Here is a 13,535-nt window from a genome sequence, read left to right as displayed (position 1 = left end):
GATAGTTTCTGTGATTGTATGACATTTGGAATTCTGGGTACTTTTCAGAGGGTATATGAATACTGGGACGCAAGAAAGGCAGGTCAGTAGTTGGTGGTGGCATAGGGAGATTGGTTGCAGTTTGCTAGTAGCTGTGGTCAAAGAAAAAAACAAAAGAAAAGAAATTAAATTCAGGCATTTTCCTATGTCTTTGTTTCTCTCCTATCTAGTGTTAGGGGGTGAAACTATTGGGGGGACAGGGGCAGGGAGGAATAAAGGGTGGGAAGAAGAAGAAAATTCCTCCCTTTCACCGGATACATCCAGCTCTTCATCTTCTCGTATTCAACCTTTTGGTCCTTGCTCTGTAGATGTCTACCACCTACTTGCTTCAAGAACTATTACGTGTGGATTTTAACGCCCATTTTTTATATCCAAGCCCAATAATATGAGGCCTTTTCACTTTGAGTCAGACATGGCTTTAAATCACATTGAATCATTTTGATAAGAAACATGAGTTTCCTCAGAATTCCAAAACACAAAAACAAAACAAAACAAAAATAAACACACACACACACACACACACACACACACACACACACACACACACACACACACAAAATCTTCGTTAAATGCTGCTGCACCCCTGATATTCAGTTAGATCCCATTTCAGCATAGACTTACTATCTGTGGGGCATGAGATTCCATGTGAACACTCACTCACTGTCACTGTGGGTATGGTGCAGGCTTCCCAAGCAAGCCAGAGATTTAAAAAAAAAAAAAAAAAAAAAGCTCCATCTTAAATAGTGTTAAAGCAAGTGGAAGTAATCCTATATGAAAATGTTAAAGCCTCTGTGGCCTGGGGCTCATCCCCCTCCTCAGCCAAGTGAAGTCCTAGAAGCTGAGGTCTCTAGCAGGGTTGAGGTTTATGCCACAACTTAGGACGTCAGTGAAGGAAGGCAAAGATGTGGGTGACACAGAACTCCGTATGAATCACAGACAGTCTCTGTTTACCCAACACAGAGATCAAAATCCCTCCCAGCATGATCCTAGTCAGCGGAGGGTTCTGCCATGCTGAGAATGATTTCCTGAAACAGAGACTTGCTGACACCCAGCCAAGGTCTGATCTTGAAAACCGAGCTGCCCTATTTAGTTTCTGTCGTTGTTACTGAGCCCTGCTGACGGGTAATCAGTGATGTATAAAGTTCTTTAGTTCTCTCTTATTTCCCTTGAAGATCACAGTGTTGTTTTTCTGTGCTCCACAGCCGCTGAAACTTTGCTAAGCTGAGTATTTGGGTTTTAATAAATAAAAGGGCGCTTGTGTCTTCCTCCTTCCTTTGTTCCTCTCACACACAAAGTCTATCTCCTTCCACCATGTTCTTGGCCAAGGATTTTTTTTTTTTTTTAATGTTGAATTGGTCCCTCTAAGAACCAATGGTGCCATGCGGTGTTTTGAGAATGGTGTTTTCTGACAAAGAAGCACACACTTCTCAGGTGCTAGGACACTTGCAACCTGTTTAGAGTCTGAGCATTCTTATAGCACCAAAGGTAGAGACATAATTGATGTTTTCTTGGAAAATATGTGTCTGGACTACTGAGAGCATGGCAGACTTAAATCAGACTCAAAGGATGACAGGAAGGAATGTAGATAATAGACAGACAGATGATAGATAGATAGATAGATAGATGATAGATAATAAGTAGATAGACATGCAAAAAACAAAAAAACAAAAAAACGAATGATTGCCAAATTATGTGCAGAGTTCATTGGTGGCCCCTACAAGGCAACACAACAATATTCCTAAGGATTTTTCCCCCCCCTCGGGCAGAAGTTCTCTGTGCTGAAACCGAACTCTTTTCTTTTTCACTCAAATATTATGCTGTCTTCTATAGTCTTTCTAGAGAAAAGGATGTCTGCTGTGCTAAACAGGACCGTGGTGCTTTGATGTTAATGAGCAGTTACCCATTTTTCTGCCTTGTTTTCAGTTTGGGATATTAAACATTCACTTTGTAGATTAAGGCATTATATTTTTTTTCTAAAGATTTTACTTTATTTTATTGGTATATACATTTAAATTGTTACACATAAATTAAAAAGTTGCATGCAGCAAGAAGAACCATGAAACAATCGGGGATTATATGAATGTTACAGTCATGGTGTTTTGACTAACTATATTTGGCAACCTTGTAGAAAACATCTACAAGGAGCTAAATGCAAAATCAGTCTTCCAGAAAACTCCTCAGAAGTTCCCAACTCTTGTGTGATGGGTACAGTGTTTTTGGCAATGTTATGCCTTCCTTAGTGGTGGGTTCCCTAGGCTGATCTGACTGGCCAAAGAACCAGTTAAGCTAAGCTGGCATGGCTTCTAGCTCTGTCTGGTGTTTTCCAAGCAAATCAACTTGGTCTTCATCTTAGTAAGACACTAACAGTCATCTCTAGTTTTGAATAAAATGGTCTTTGGGGCTAAAAAAGGAAGTAAGAAGAGGGTGTCAGAGTCCTTTTGGATCTACAGGCAGTTGTGAGCTGCTGGTATGAGTGCTGGGCACAGAACCTGTGTCCCCTGCAGGGACAAAAGCTGGTCTTAAGCATGGAACCATTTCTCCAGAACTGAGGCTTGGGGCTTTAAGTTCAGTGTTTGCAGCCATCCCTTTTCAGTAGGCTGAGCCCAAGCTGCATCCCAAGGTGGGTTTTGGTCTCTCACGAAGCCAGCTGTTTATTGCCTCATCTTCTTGCTTGCAGGGCTTTTTCCGCCGAAGTATTCAAAAGAACATGATCTACACTTGCCACCGAGATAAGAACTGTGTCATTAACAAGGTCACCAGGAACCGATGCCAGTACTGCCGGCTGCAGAAGTGCTTTGAAGTGGGAATGTCCAAAGAGTGTAAGTGGAATCTCAGACACAAGTGTTTCCCCTGTTTAACCTTATCTATAAATGTGTTTGCTCAGCTTCTGAGATCAAATCGAATGTTAACGTGGGACATTCAGATGGCATGCTGCCGTGCCCTGATATAAACAGAGATGACATGAAAATGAAATAACAGTGGAGATAAACCTGAAGGATAGTTGGTGAAACCCAGGTCCCCAGGTGTTGTGGATGCAGATTTCAGTGGGCCTCCAGAGCTGACAGTCAGTGCATCTTTGCACTTCCTCTATATCTTCATCCTGACAGTGGGATGAATGAGATGAAAAGTTATAATACTTGTGGAAGTACAAATTGCTTATTTGTAGATGAGAAACATGGTATATACTTGTTTTAGAAGAAACATTTGGGCACCAGGGACACTGGCATTTGTCTCAAGTTGAACTGGCTTTTCTTTCTAATCCGTTCCTTACTGACAAGAATAAAAAATACTTAAATAGATTAAAAATTGCTTATTGGGTCATAAACATCTGACCTGTGTGTGCAGAGTTGATTGTCGATGCATTAATGTAGACAGATGTTATAGATACAGGTTTTTTTTTTTTTCATTATATTTTCTCCATGATACCCCTACATGAGAAAAATGTGATGGTAAATGGTGCATCCATCAGGCTCATTCATCATAGGGATATGTTTCAGGTGAATGGCTTGGGTAGTAGGCCGGGGAAATGCCTCAGGAAGCAGGCCTAAGATGTCTCAGAGATGTGTCCCAGGTGAGATGTGGATGGCATTGATACTTTTTCTTTTATTCCATCACCTCAGGGTATGTTGAAGACTCAGTATAGATGAGTAACTAGGCAAGGTGCTGTCCAGGGAACCTGGAGATGCCTTTGCCCTCCAAGAGCTTAGGACAAGAAGCCAGATAGCAATCCATGCTTTTACTGTGTATTAGAAGAGCTATGCTGTGAACTAAGGACTTTTGTTGGCGATTAGATCTGGGAAGTGTAGCCTTAAGGAGAAACCCAAGATAAGGAAAGAGAGCCCCAGTGGCTAGTGGCCTGGCTTCTTCTGCTACCAATGCCCCAGGACTGCAGTAGCTGTTCCTCAAGAGACACGCGTGCCCTTGCTAGCATTGTGCCTTTACCTTTCCTTTACCTCATTGCTTGGCTTTCTACTCTTCAGGAATGGGCTTAACACAGTTAATCTTATGCCAGCTGGCTATTCATTTCAGCTACATTGCTCAGCTCACTGAGGGTACCTAGGACAGTCTCAAGAGAGACAATTCAAAACTCATCCCTAGAACGTTGGGACAGATTTGCTCGCCTTTCCAATGCACATGAACAAGAAGCCAAGTGGGCATATGGGAAATCATCTATATGACAAACTGGGCCTTCTAATGGAAAAGCAAGTGACAGAAAGCAAGCTTTTGAACTACAGTGCCAGCCAACCCTATGACCTCGGCCTCCACATTATTCAATTATGTTTATCAAGATGTACCCATTATGGTCTTTGGAACCAAAGTCCTTTTAAGCATAGAGTCCCCAGGAAGAAACCTAAGCCAGACAGCCAATCAGAAGGGCTGTGTGTGGACCATCTCTTTGTGCAGCTCAGTCTGCAGAGGACAGATCATGTGGCCACTTATCCAGCTACCTGAGCTCTCCAAACTCCATAGCGACTGTTACTAGAGAGCAAGAACCATGGAGCTGGGAAGTTGATGCTCAGTTATCTTAGGGCTGACCTTTCACCCCTGCCGGGAAAAGCCTTCTGACCTGAAATGACAATGTTATTTACACAAATGACACCAGGAGGGTCACCTGATATTCTGGTTTTTGGTCTGACACCTATGCTGTATTATTTACCTGGGTGACACTTTGACAGGTCACTTGATGCTCTTGTTTTGGCCCTGTTGACATGGAGGTCGCATGCATTTTTTTTAAAAAAAGCCAATCATTTTAATTTCCTTTAAATATGAGAAAATTAAATCTGTACTTTACACATGTCAGGAAAGTAAATTTTCTTTTTTTTTAATTTTTATTTTTTAAATAATTTATTCAGATCACATCCTGGTTGTTATCCACTCACTTGTATCTTCTCATTCCCCCACCTCCCTCTTTCACCCTGTTCCCCTCCCCTAGACCTGTGACAGAAGGGGACCTCCTCCCACACTATATGATCACAGTCTATCAGGTCTCAACCAGATAGCCTGTTTCCCCTTCCTCTGAGTGCCACCAGGCCTCTCCATGAAGGGGAAATGGTCCAATAAGGAGTACCAGAGTTCATGTCAGAGGCAGTCTCTGCTCTCCCCACAACCATGGAGAATGCACTGTCCACTGGCTAGATCTGAATAGCAGGTCTAAATTTACTGCATGCATTGTCCTTGGTTGATGCAACAGTTCATGCAGGACCCCCTGGGTCCATATCCACCAGTCTTGATGGTCTTTTTGTGGGGTTCCTAGACTTTCTTATTTCCTTCTATCTCCCATTCTTCTATACCACTCTCACCTGGAGTTCAATAGCAAGTCCCAGCATCTGTCCCTATCCCTTGTCAGCACAACATCCATGTTGGGCTAATATCCAATTATAAGTGAGTATATACCATGTGTGTCTTTCTGGGTCTGGGTTATCTTACTCAGGATGATCATTTCTAGTTCCATCCATCTGCCTGCAAATTTCAAGATTTCCTTTTTTAAATAGCTGAGTAGTATTCCATTGTGTAAATGTACTATAGTTTCTTTATCCATTCTTCAGTTGAGGGACATCTAGGTTGTTTCCAGATTCTGGCTATTATGAATAAAGCTGCTATGAACATAGTTGAGCAAATGTCTTTGTTGTATGGTAAAGCCTCTTTCAGGTATATGCCGAAGAGTAGAATACCTGGGTCATGAGGTAGCCCTATTCCCAGTTTTCTGAGAAAGCACCAGATTGATTTCCAAAGTGGTTGTACAAGTTTGCACTGCCACCAGCAATGAAGGAGTTTTCTCCTTTCTCCACATCCTTGCCAGCATGTGCTGTCACTTGACTTTTTTATCTTAGCCATTCTGATGGGTATAAGATGGAATCTCAGAGTCATTTTGATTTGCATTTCTCTGACGACTAAGCACGTTGAACATTTCTTTAAGTGTTTCTCAGCCATTTGATATTCCTCTGTTAAGAATTCTCTGTTTAGCCCTGAACCCCATTTCTTAATTGGGTATTTGGTTTGGTGCTGTTTAATTTCTTGAGTTCTATATTTCAGATATTTGTCAGATGTAGGGTTGGTGAAGATATTTTCCAAGTCTGTAGACTGTCACTTTGTTCTGTTGATAGTGTCCTTTGCCTTACAGAAACTTTTCAGTTTCATGAGGTCCCTATTATTAATTATTGACCTTAGAGCCTGGGCTGTTGATATTCTATTCAGGAATCTGTCTTCTGTGCTAATGAGTTCAAGATTCTTCCCCACTTTTTCTTCTAGCAGATTTTGATCTGGTTTTATGTTGAGGTCTTTAATCCATTTGGACTTGAATTTTGTGCATGGTGATAAATATTGATCTACTTGCATTTTTCTATGTGTAGACATCCAGTTAGACTAGCACCATTTGTTGAAGATTCTATCCTTTTTCCATTGTATAAATATGGTTTCTTTGTCAAAAATCAAGTGACCATAGGTGTATAGATTTATTTCTGGGTCTTTGATTTGATTCCATTGATCAACCAGCTTATTGCTATGCCAGTACCATGCTATTTTAATTACTATGGCTTTATAGTACACCTTGAGGTCAGGGATGGAGATTCCTACAGAGGATCTTTTATTATACAGGATTGTTTTAACTATTCTGGTTTTTTTGGATTTCCATATGTAGTTGAGACTTTATATTTCAAGGTCTTTTAAAAATTATGTTGGTATTTTGATAGGAATTGCATTGAATCTGTAAATTGCTTTTGGTAAGATGGCCATTTTTACCATGTTAATTCTCCTGATACACGAACATGGGAGATCTTTCCATCTTCTGATATCATCTTCAATTTCTTTCTTCAGAGACTTGAAGTTTCTTTCATACAAGTCTTTTACTTGCTTGGTTAGAGTTATACCTAGATACTTTATATTATTTGTGGCTATCGTGAAGGCTGTAGTTTCTCTAATTTCATTCTCAGCAAGATTGTCATTTGTATATAGGAGGGCTATTGACTTTTTTGAGTTGATTTTGTGTCCAGCCACTTGCTGAAGGTGTTTATCAGCTGTAGGAGTTCTCTGGTGGAATTTTGAGGGTCACTTATGTACACTATCATATCATCTGCAAATAGGGATAATTTGACTTTCTCCTTTCTCATGTGGATCCCCTTGATCTTCTTTTGTTGTCTTATTGCTCTAGCTAGAACTTCAAGTACTATATTGAAGAGATATGGAGATAGTGAACAGCCTTGTCTAGTCCCTGAGTTTAGTGGAATTTCCTTGAGTTTCTCTTCATTTAATTTAATGTTGGCTATTGGCTTGCTGTATATAGCCTTTATTATGTTTATGTATATACCTTGTATCCCTGATCTCTCCAAGACTTTAAACATGAATGGGTGTTGGCTTTTGTCACATGCTTTTTTTGGCATCTAATGAGATGATCATATTTTTTTCTTTCAGTTTGTTTATATGGTGGATTACATTAATGGATTTCCATATATTGAACCATCCTTGCATGCCTAGGATGAAACCTACTTGGTCATGGTGAATGATATCTTTGATGTGTTCTTGGATTCAGTTTGCAAGTGTTATACTGCAGTTGGGTCTTTGTGAGGTTACGCATCAAGGTGACTATGGCCTCATAGAATGAGTTTAGCAAAGTTCCATCCACTTCTACTTTGTGGAGTAGTTTGAAGAGTTTTGGTATTAGTTCTTCTTTGAAGGTCTGGTAGAATTCTGCACTGAAATCGTCTGGCCCTGGGCTTTGTTGTTGTGGTTGTTGTTTTTGTTGGGATACTTTGATGACTGCCTCTATTCCTATAGGAGAAATAGGACTATTTAATTTGTTTATCTTATCTTGATTCAACTTTGGCAAATGGAATATATCAAGAAAATTTTCCATTTCCTTTAGATTTTCAAATTTTGTGGTGTATAGGCTTTTGAAGAAAGAACTAATGATTCTTTGTATTTCTTCAGTGCCTGTTTTTATGTCTTCCTTTTCAGTTATGATTTTGCTGATTTGGATAGTGTCTCTCTGCCTTTTGGTTAGTTTGACTATTGGTTTGTCTATCTTTTAGTTTTGTAAAAGAACCAGCTCTTGGTTTTGTTGATTCTTTGAATTGTTCTCTTTGTTTCTAATTTGTTGACATATATATATATATATATATATAGAGCCCTGAGTTTGATTATTTCCAGCCATCTACTCCTCTTGGGTGTTTCTGCTTCTTCTTTTTTCCCTAGGGCTTCCAGATGTGTCATTAAGTTGCCTATATGAGATGTTTCCATTCTCTTTATGAAGGCACTTAGTGCTATGAACTTTCCTCTTAGCACTGCTTTCAATGTGTCCCATAACTTTGAGTATGTTATACCTTTATTTTCATTAAATTTTAGCAAGTCCCCACTTTATTTCTTTATTTCCTCCCTGACCCAGTTGTCAGTGAGTACAGAGTTGTTCAGTTTCCATGTGTGTGTAGGCTTTTTGTTAGTTCTGTTGTTGTTGAAGTCCAGCTTTAGTCCATGGTCTGATAGGATGCAAGGTATTATCTCAATCTTCTTGTGTCTGTTGAGGCTTTCTTTGTGACTTACTATATGGTCAATTTTGGAGAAGGTTCTGTGAGGAATAATGTTTGTGTTTGGGTAAAAAATTCTGTAGGTATGCATTAGATCCATTTGATTCATAATATCAGTTAGTGTCATTATTTCTCAGTTTAGCTTCTGTTTTGTTGACCTATCTTTTGGTAAAAGTGGGGTGTTGAAGTCTCCGACTATTAATGTGTTGGTATCAGTCACATGCATTTTTGTGAAAGAACTTCAACTCAGACTAAGGTTATAAATGAGTAAGGAAGATATGAACTTAGGGAAAACAGTAGTTTGGATTTGTTTTATGTGGGCTGAAGACCCATTTCCTGCCTGTATTACTTAAAACCCATATCCTGCTTCCCTGTCAAAATTGGCAGCTTATTGGCAATTAAAAAAATTAATGTTTATACCCACAGGAAAACCCCAGCTTCAATTCTTAAGGAACTTATCACCTTAATTAGATTTAAAAATATAGAAATGGTAAGAAAATAGGATTATTATGTCCAACTGTACAAAAATAAATGTTTTTCTTAGAAGGAAATTGGAGGGGAAATAAGTACTTGGAATACAGAAACTGAGAGTCTGATAGAGTATTTTAAAAGCTGAAACAGAAGGAAGCAGACAAATATGAGAATTGTAACCAATTATCCCACACCACAGGTAACGGAGAGGAGCCCTGGAGTAATAGAAGCTTGTGGAATGTCAGAACTGAAAAAGGATCTTAGAGATTGGTGTCACTAGTTGACATGCAAACACTCTAACACCAAGAAAGATGAATGGGTCATGCCAGCAACCCCTTCTTGTGCAAGGAGAACCAAGTCTCCAGCTCAAGCATGCCTCTTCTTCTCCCATGATTGCTTTGCAATATTGATACTCCTCTTCAGTTACAGCCACTGAGCTTGTCCATTTGTTCTGGGCAAGATGCTACCCAGGGGTCATGAAGTGCCTGAGATATGAGCAGTGTTCTTCATATGCATGAAACAGAAAGCTAGACACCCCACCATAATCCTGTGGTGAATTGCAAGAGCTGTTATGAACCAAGAGATCTTGGATTTGGTATGTAGAAAATAGTGCCATGGGAGAAGCCTGGCTGAGGAGGAGACAGCCCCTTGAATGAAAATGACAAACTCTATTCAAAATGACTTAGCTGAAAATTAGCAGCTATCACTGACAGTCCATGTGAGTTACAGGTTTAAAGGACTTTTGCTTCTTTCTCTTCTTCCCATTCTGTATGCTACTTCCTAGGTGACTTTCCTAGTTGGAAAGCTATTCCCTGTGGCTGACAAAGATGGCTGCCAGCAGTTCCAGGCTTGTCTTCCTGGAGGCAGGAGAGAGAGGGAGGAAGCAATGAATGAGTAAATGAGTGAGTGAGACAGATAAAGTCAGAGAAACAGGCTTGGATCATGATCATGCCATCACAGTGTAGGCTGTGGTGCTGTTGGTATGACTTAAGTCATATACCTTCTATGAATATAGGACTGTCTGTCGTCACTGGTATGTGTCCTGTGCCAGCCACTCAAGCCTAGGGCTGAAGGTTACCTAAATAAGAGGGCCAAAAGCATGAAGAATGCATCCCTTAGCATATAATCAAAAAGTTAGGAGTGACTTGTGTGGCTTAGTGGAAAAGTCCTTGTCTGGTATGCCTGGGACAGTGGGTTCTTCACCAGACCTGCCAAAAATATACATGACATAATTTCTCCTATAGATATCAAGTTCCATTGTGCTCAGGCCATACCATCCTTCATTTCTTCATTCTGTTTTTCTATTTTTTGAATGTCCTTCATTCCTTCCTTTCTTTTTTCTTTTCTTTCCTTTTTTGTTTTGTTTTGTGACTGGATCTCATGTAGCCTACACCTGTCTTGAACCCACTATGGAGCTAAGATGGTCTTAAGCTGAAGACCTTCTGCCTGTCAATGTTAACATGTCCACCATGCCTCCTCTTCTTCATTCTTCATATTTAGTGAGGACCAGATAAATCTAAGAATCATGTTACAGGGGTAGCCAACCCACAAGGTGTTTTCTACATGTCAGATATTGTATTAACTGCTTTTTGTCTCCTAGCATAAACTAGTTAATGCAAAATGAGTTTCATAATAACATATTTCTGAATATATTTTATACTTTGCTCATACACACACACACACACACACACACACACACACACACACACACACTGCACTCTCTTGCCGCTATTCTCCTTCTAATTGTTTCCCTTTCTCTTCCTACATAGTCTCCCCCTGAGCTCACTGGTTGACAGTGAAAGTGCTGCTCTTGCTGAAGACCCAAGTTCAGTTCCCAGAACCTATATTATGATGGCTGACAAACACTTAGAACTCCAGCTACTGCGGTCTTGCCTACATAGGCACCTGTACTCATGAGGACAAACATACATACACACACACACACACACATGCACATGCACATGCTTCCCCTTACTTCATATGTCCACTGCATATAGTGGGGGAGGGGGTGCTGCCGCCAATTCTCTGCTGTGTACAGGGAGCATGAAGCAGGGAGGAGCAAGCTGCACACATCTTCCTGTATCTCAAGGAAGAGAACATGAGCATGGATTAGCTCTCCACCAGAACCCGCCAATTCGACTTGGAGGGCTGCATGTCTTCAGTTTGAGTATGGAGAGCGCCTTCAAAGGACACTGTAGGCTGGCATTGGCTGTCTACCATTAATTAATAAAGTGCCTGGCTGTCTGTGCCCTGCCTGCAAATAGACACATTCCTGAGTCTGCTGCTCACAGTGTGTATTGGAAGAGGGGTAGTCTTATAGGCAAGAATATTCCAAACTCTATATTTGAACTGGAAAAGTTTGGGGTCATCTTATATGCTGGAAAATACAGTAATTGTTATGCTCAGTGTAACACAGATATTGATGAATGAATTTTTACATTTTTATTATTTATTAGCATGCATGTTATGACATGATATGTATGTATATATCCATATATAATTTGAGAGGGACATTGGTCCTTATAATATATATATACAGCATATGTATATAAGTATATACACATATATAATATTGAGAATTTCATACCATGTATTTTCATCATATTCACTTTCTATTCCTCCTCCCAACTTCATGTCCTGCCTCCCTTTACTTTTTAAATAAGCCATCAATTCCAATTTATGCAAACACATAGACCTGTCGTGCATAGCTCATGAGTGCAGGTCAGAGGAGGATTAGTAGGGCCAGTTCTCTCCCTTACCATGTGGGTACTAGACATCAGACTCACATTGGCAGGCTTGGCAGCTAGCACCTTTACAACCTGCGCCATCTCACTGACCATAGTAGAAGCAGTTTGATTATAAAGTCTGTATTCAAACTGAAATATGTACCACATGCCATAAAAAGCAGCCTTTAAAACTCTGAATTACTTCTTCTACTCTGTTTTATTGCCAGTGGTTCATAAAACAATCAGCCCACTGCTTGTTCTATATTAGAGATGTATTCCCTAGAACACCATGTGAAAATTTAATTCTGATAGATCAAATTTGATTTTAAATGTGTAAAGGGATTTGCTAGTAAAATGTACTCCTCCATAGCCCACTGAAACACTGGGGTTGTGTCTAACGGCTTCTCGTGGCAAATGCTGCTGGGCCTTGTACATTCTGAGGGCTTTGCAGGCTGAAGGAGGCCTTTTTGCAGCCATCTGCCAGAGCATGGAATTTGAGAGTGCTAATGGCCAGCAAGAAGAATCGATTTTCAACAACTGTTCTAAAAGTGCTACAAAAATTTATGGAGACTCCGAGAAGAAGCCACAGAAGCAGAGAGCCTCCAAGCTGCAGAAAGAGCTTCTCACAGGCTCATGGGGACTCTAATGCCATGCCCTAAACAAAAACAAGAAACATAGAAAAACAGCATACACATACCAGGGTCCCTGATCATCCTCAGCACCACTGTGAGAATTTGCAGCCTGTACTCCTTAGCTATTACAATATAATGACATCTGGGCTAGCCTGGGACACTGTGTGAGACCCTGTCCCAAGAAAGACAAATGGTGAATCAAGGATGATTGTAGAGAGAAGTAGAATAAGCTTTGGGTGTGGATAAGCAGTTACCTGTCCCCCACAGGAGCAGATTCAACAGGATACTGCCCTTACCGTGACTATAGAGCAAGGCTGCCTGACTGGTAGGTTGCTTGCATAAGTTCCAAGTGAATACACTGAGCAGTATCTATAGCCCTCATCTTTCTTTTAAAAATGATTAAATGTTCCACCATATAGAACACTTTTCATTTTGAATGATAGTATGTAGGTGCCGGTCTTCCTTGTTTCTAGGGGTCATTGCCACTGGTCCTCAGGAACAAAGGAGCAGAAGTGATGAACAGGGTAAATAGTTCAGAGCCTTATTTTTTTCAGGTCTGGATCTTTTGAGAACTTACATTTTCAGAAAATGCTTTCAGCTAGGTAGGCCATAACATATAGAAACTATTTTGGCTTTCTTTGTCAAGATGGCACAAGACAACCAAGGGAAAGTCAGCAAGGGATTCTGGTTAAGGTCCACCTGGACCCCCTTGCTGCAATATGTCAGCTACTCTAAGTGGCTGGCCTGTACTCTCTGTGCTATGTGGCTACTCTGTCACCTCAATGCCTCAGGTTGTGTTCTTTCCCACAGACACGGGCGGCAGCCATGCGTCACCTATGCCACATATAAGCTAGCCTCTGTTGACTTTGTTTTTTCTCCCACTGAACTCCACCAGCCTGTGGTTGGTCCTGTCCTCTCAGAAGACCCCATGAGTCCGTTCCATACCTGAGGCAGGACACTCGCTCTTCCCATAGTGCTTTGCACACACCACCACAATCCACATACTTACTATATTTCTGTGCAAGGCCCACATTTTGTTTATAAACTCTGGAAAAATCACTTCTCTGCCTCTCAGCTACAACCAAGTGAAATTCATATACATACAGGGTATAATTTCCCTAATTTTCATCTTATCCCCTTCTCCTACCCAC

General features: G+C 40.6%; 1 protein-coding gene across 2 annotated transcripts in view; it reads left to right on the top strand.

Annotated features, from left to right (window-relative positions):
- The window catches only part of Rarb (retinoic acid receptor beta), a 131,265-nt gene that overhangs the window by 62,321 nt on the left and 55,409 nt on the right, over positions 1-13,535 (top strand). For both annotated transcript variants that reach the window (XM_051140104.1, XM_051140112.1), the window contains exon 3: positions 2,717-2,858. In XM_051140104.1, the coding sequence (XP_050996061.1) occupies positions 2,717-2,858 (142 nt within the window). The remainder of the gene's footprint in view (positions 1-2,716; positions 2,859-13,535) is intronic.

This window comes from Acomys russatus, chromosome 3 (genome assembly GCF_903995435.1).
Source record: "Acomys russatus chromosome 3, mAcoRus1.1, whole genome shotgun sequence".
Taxonomy (NCBI): Eukaryota; Metazoa; Chordata; class Mammalia; order Rodentia; family Muridae; genus Acomys; species Acomys russatus.
The sequence above is the reverse complement of the archived record's forward strand: the minus strand, read 5'-3'. Positions and strand labels throughout refer to the sequence as shown.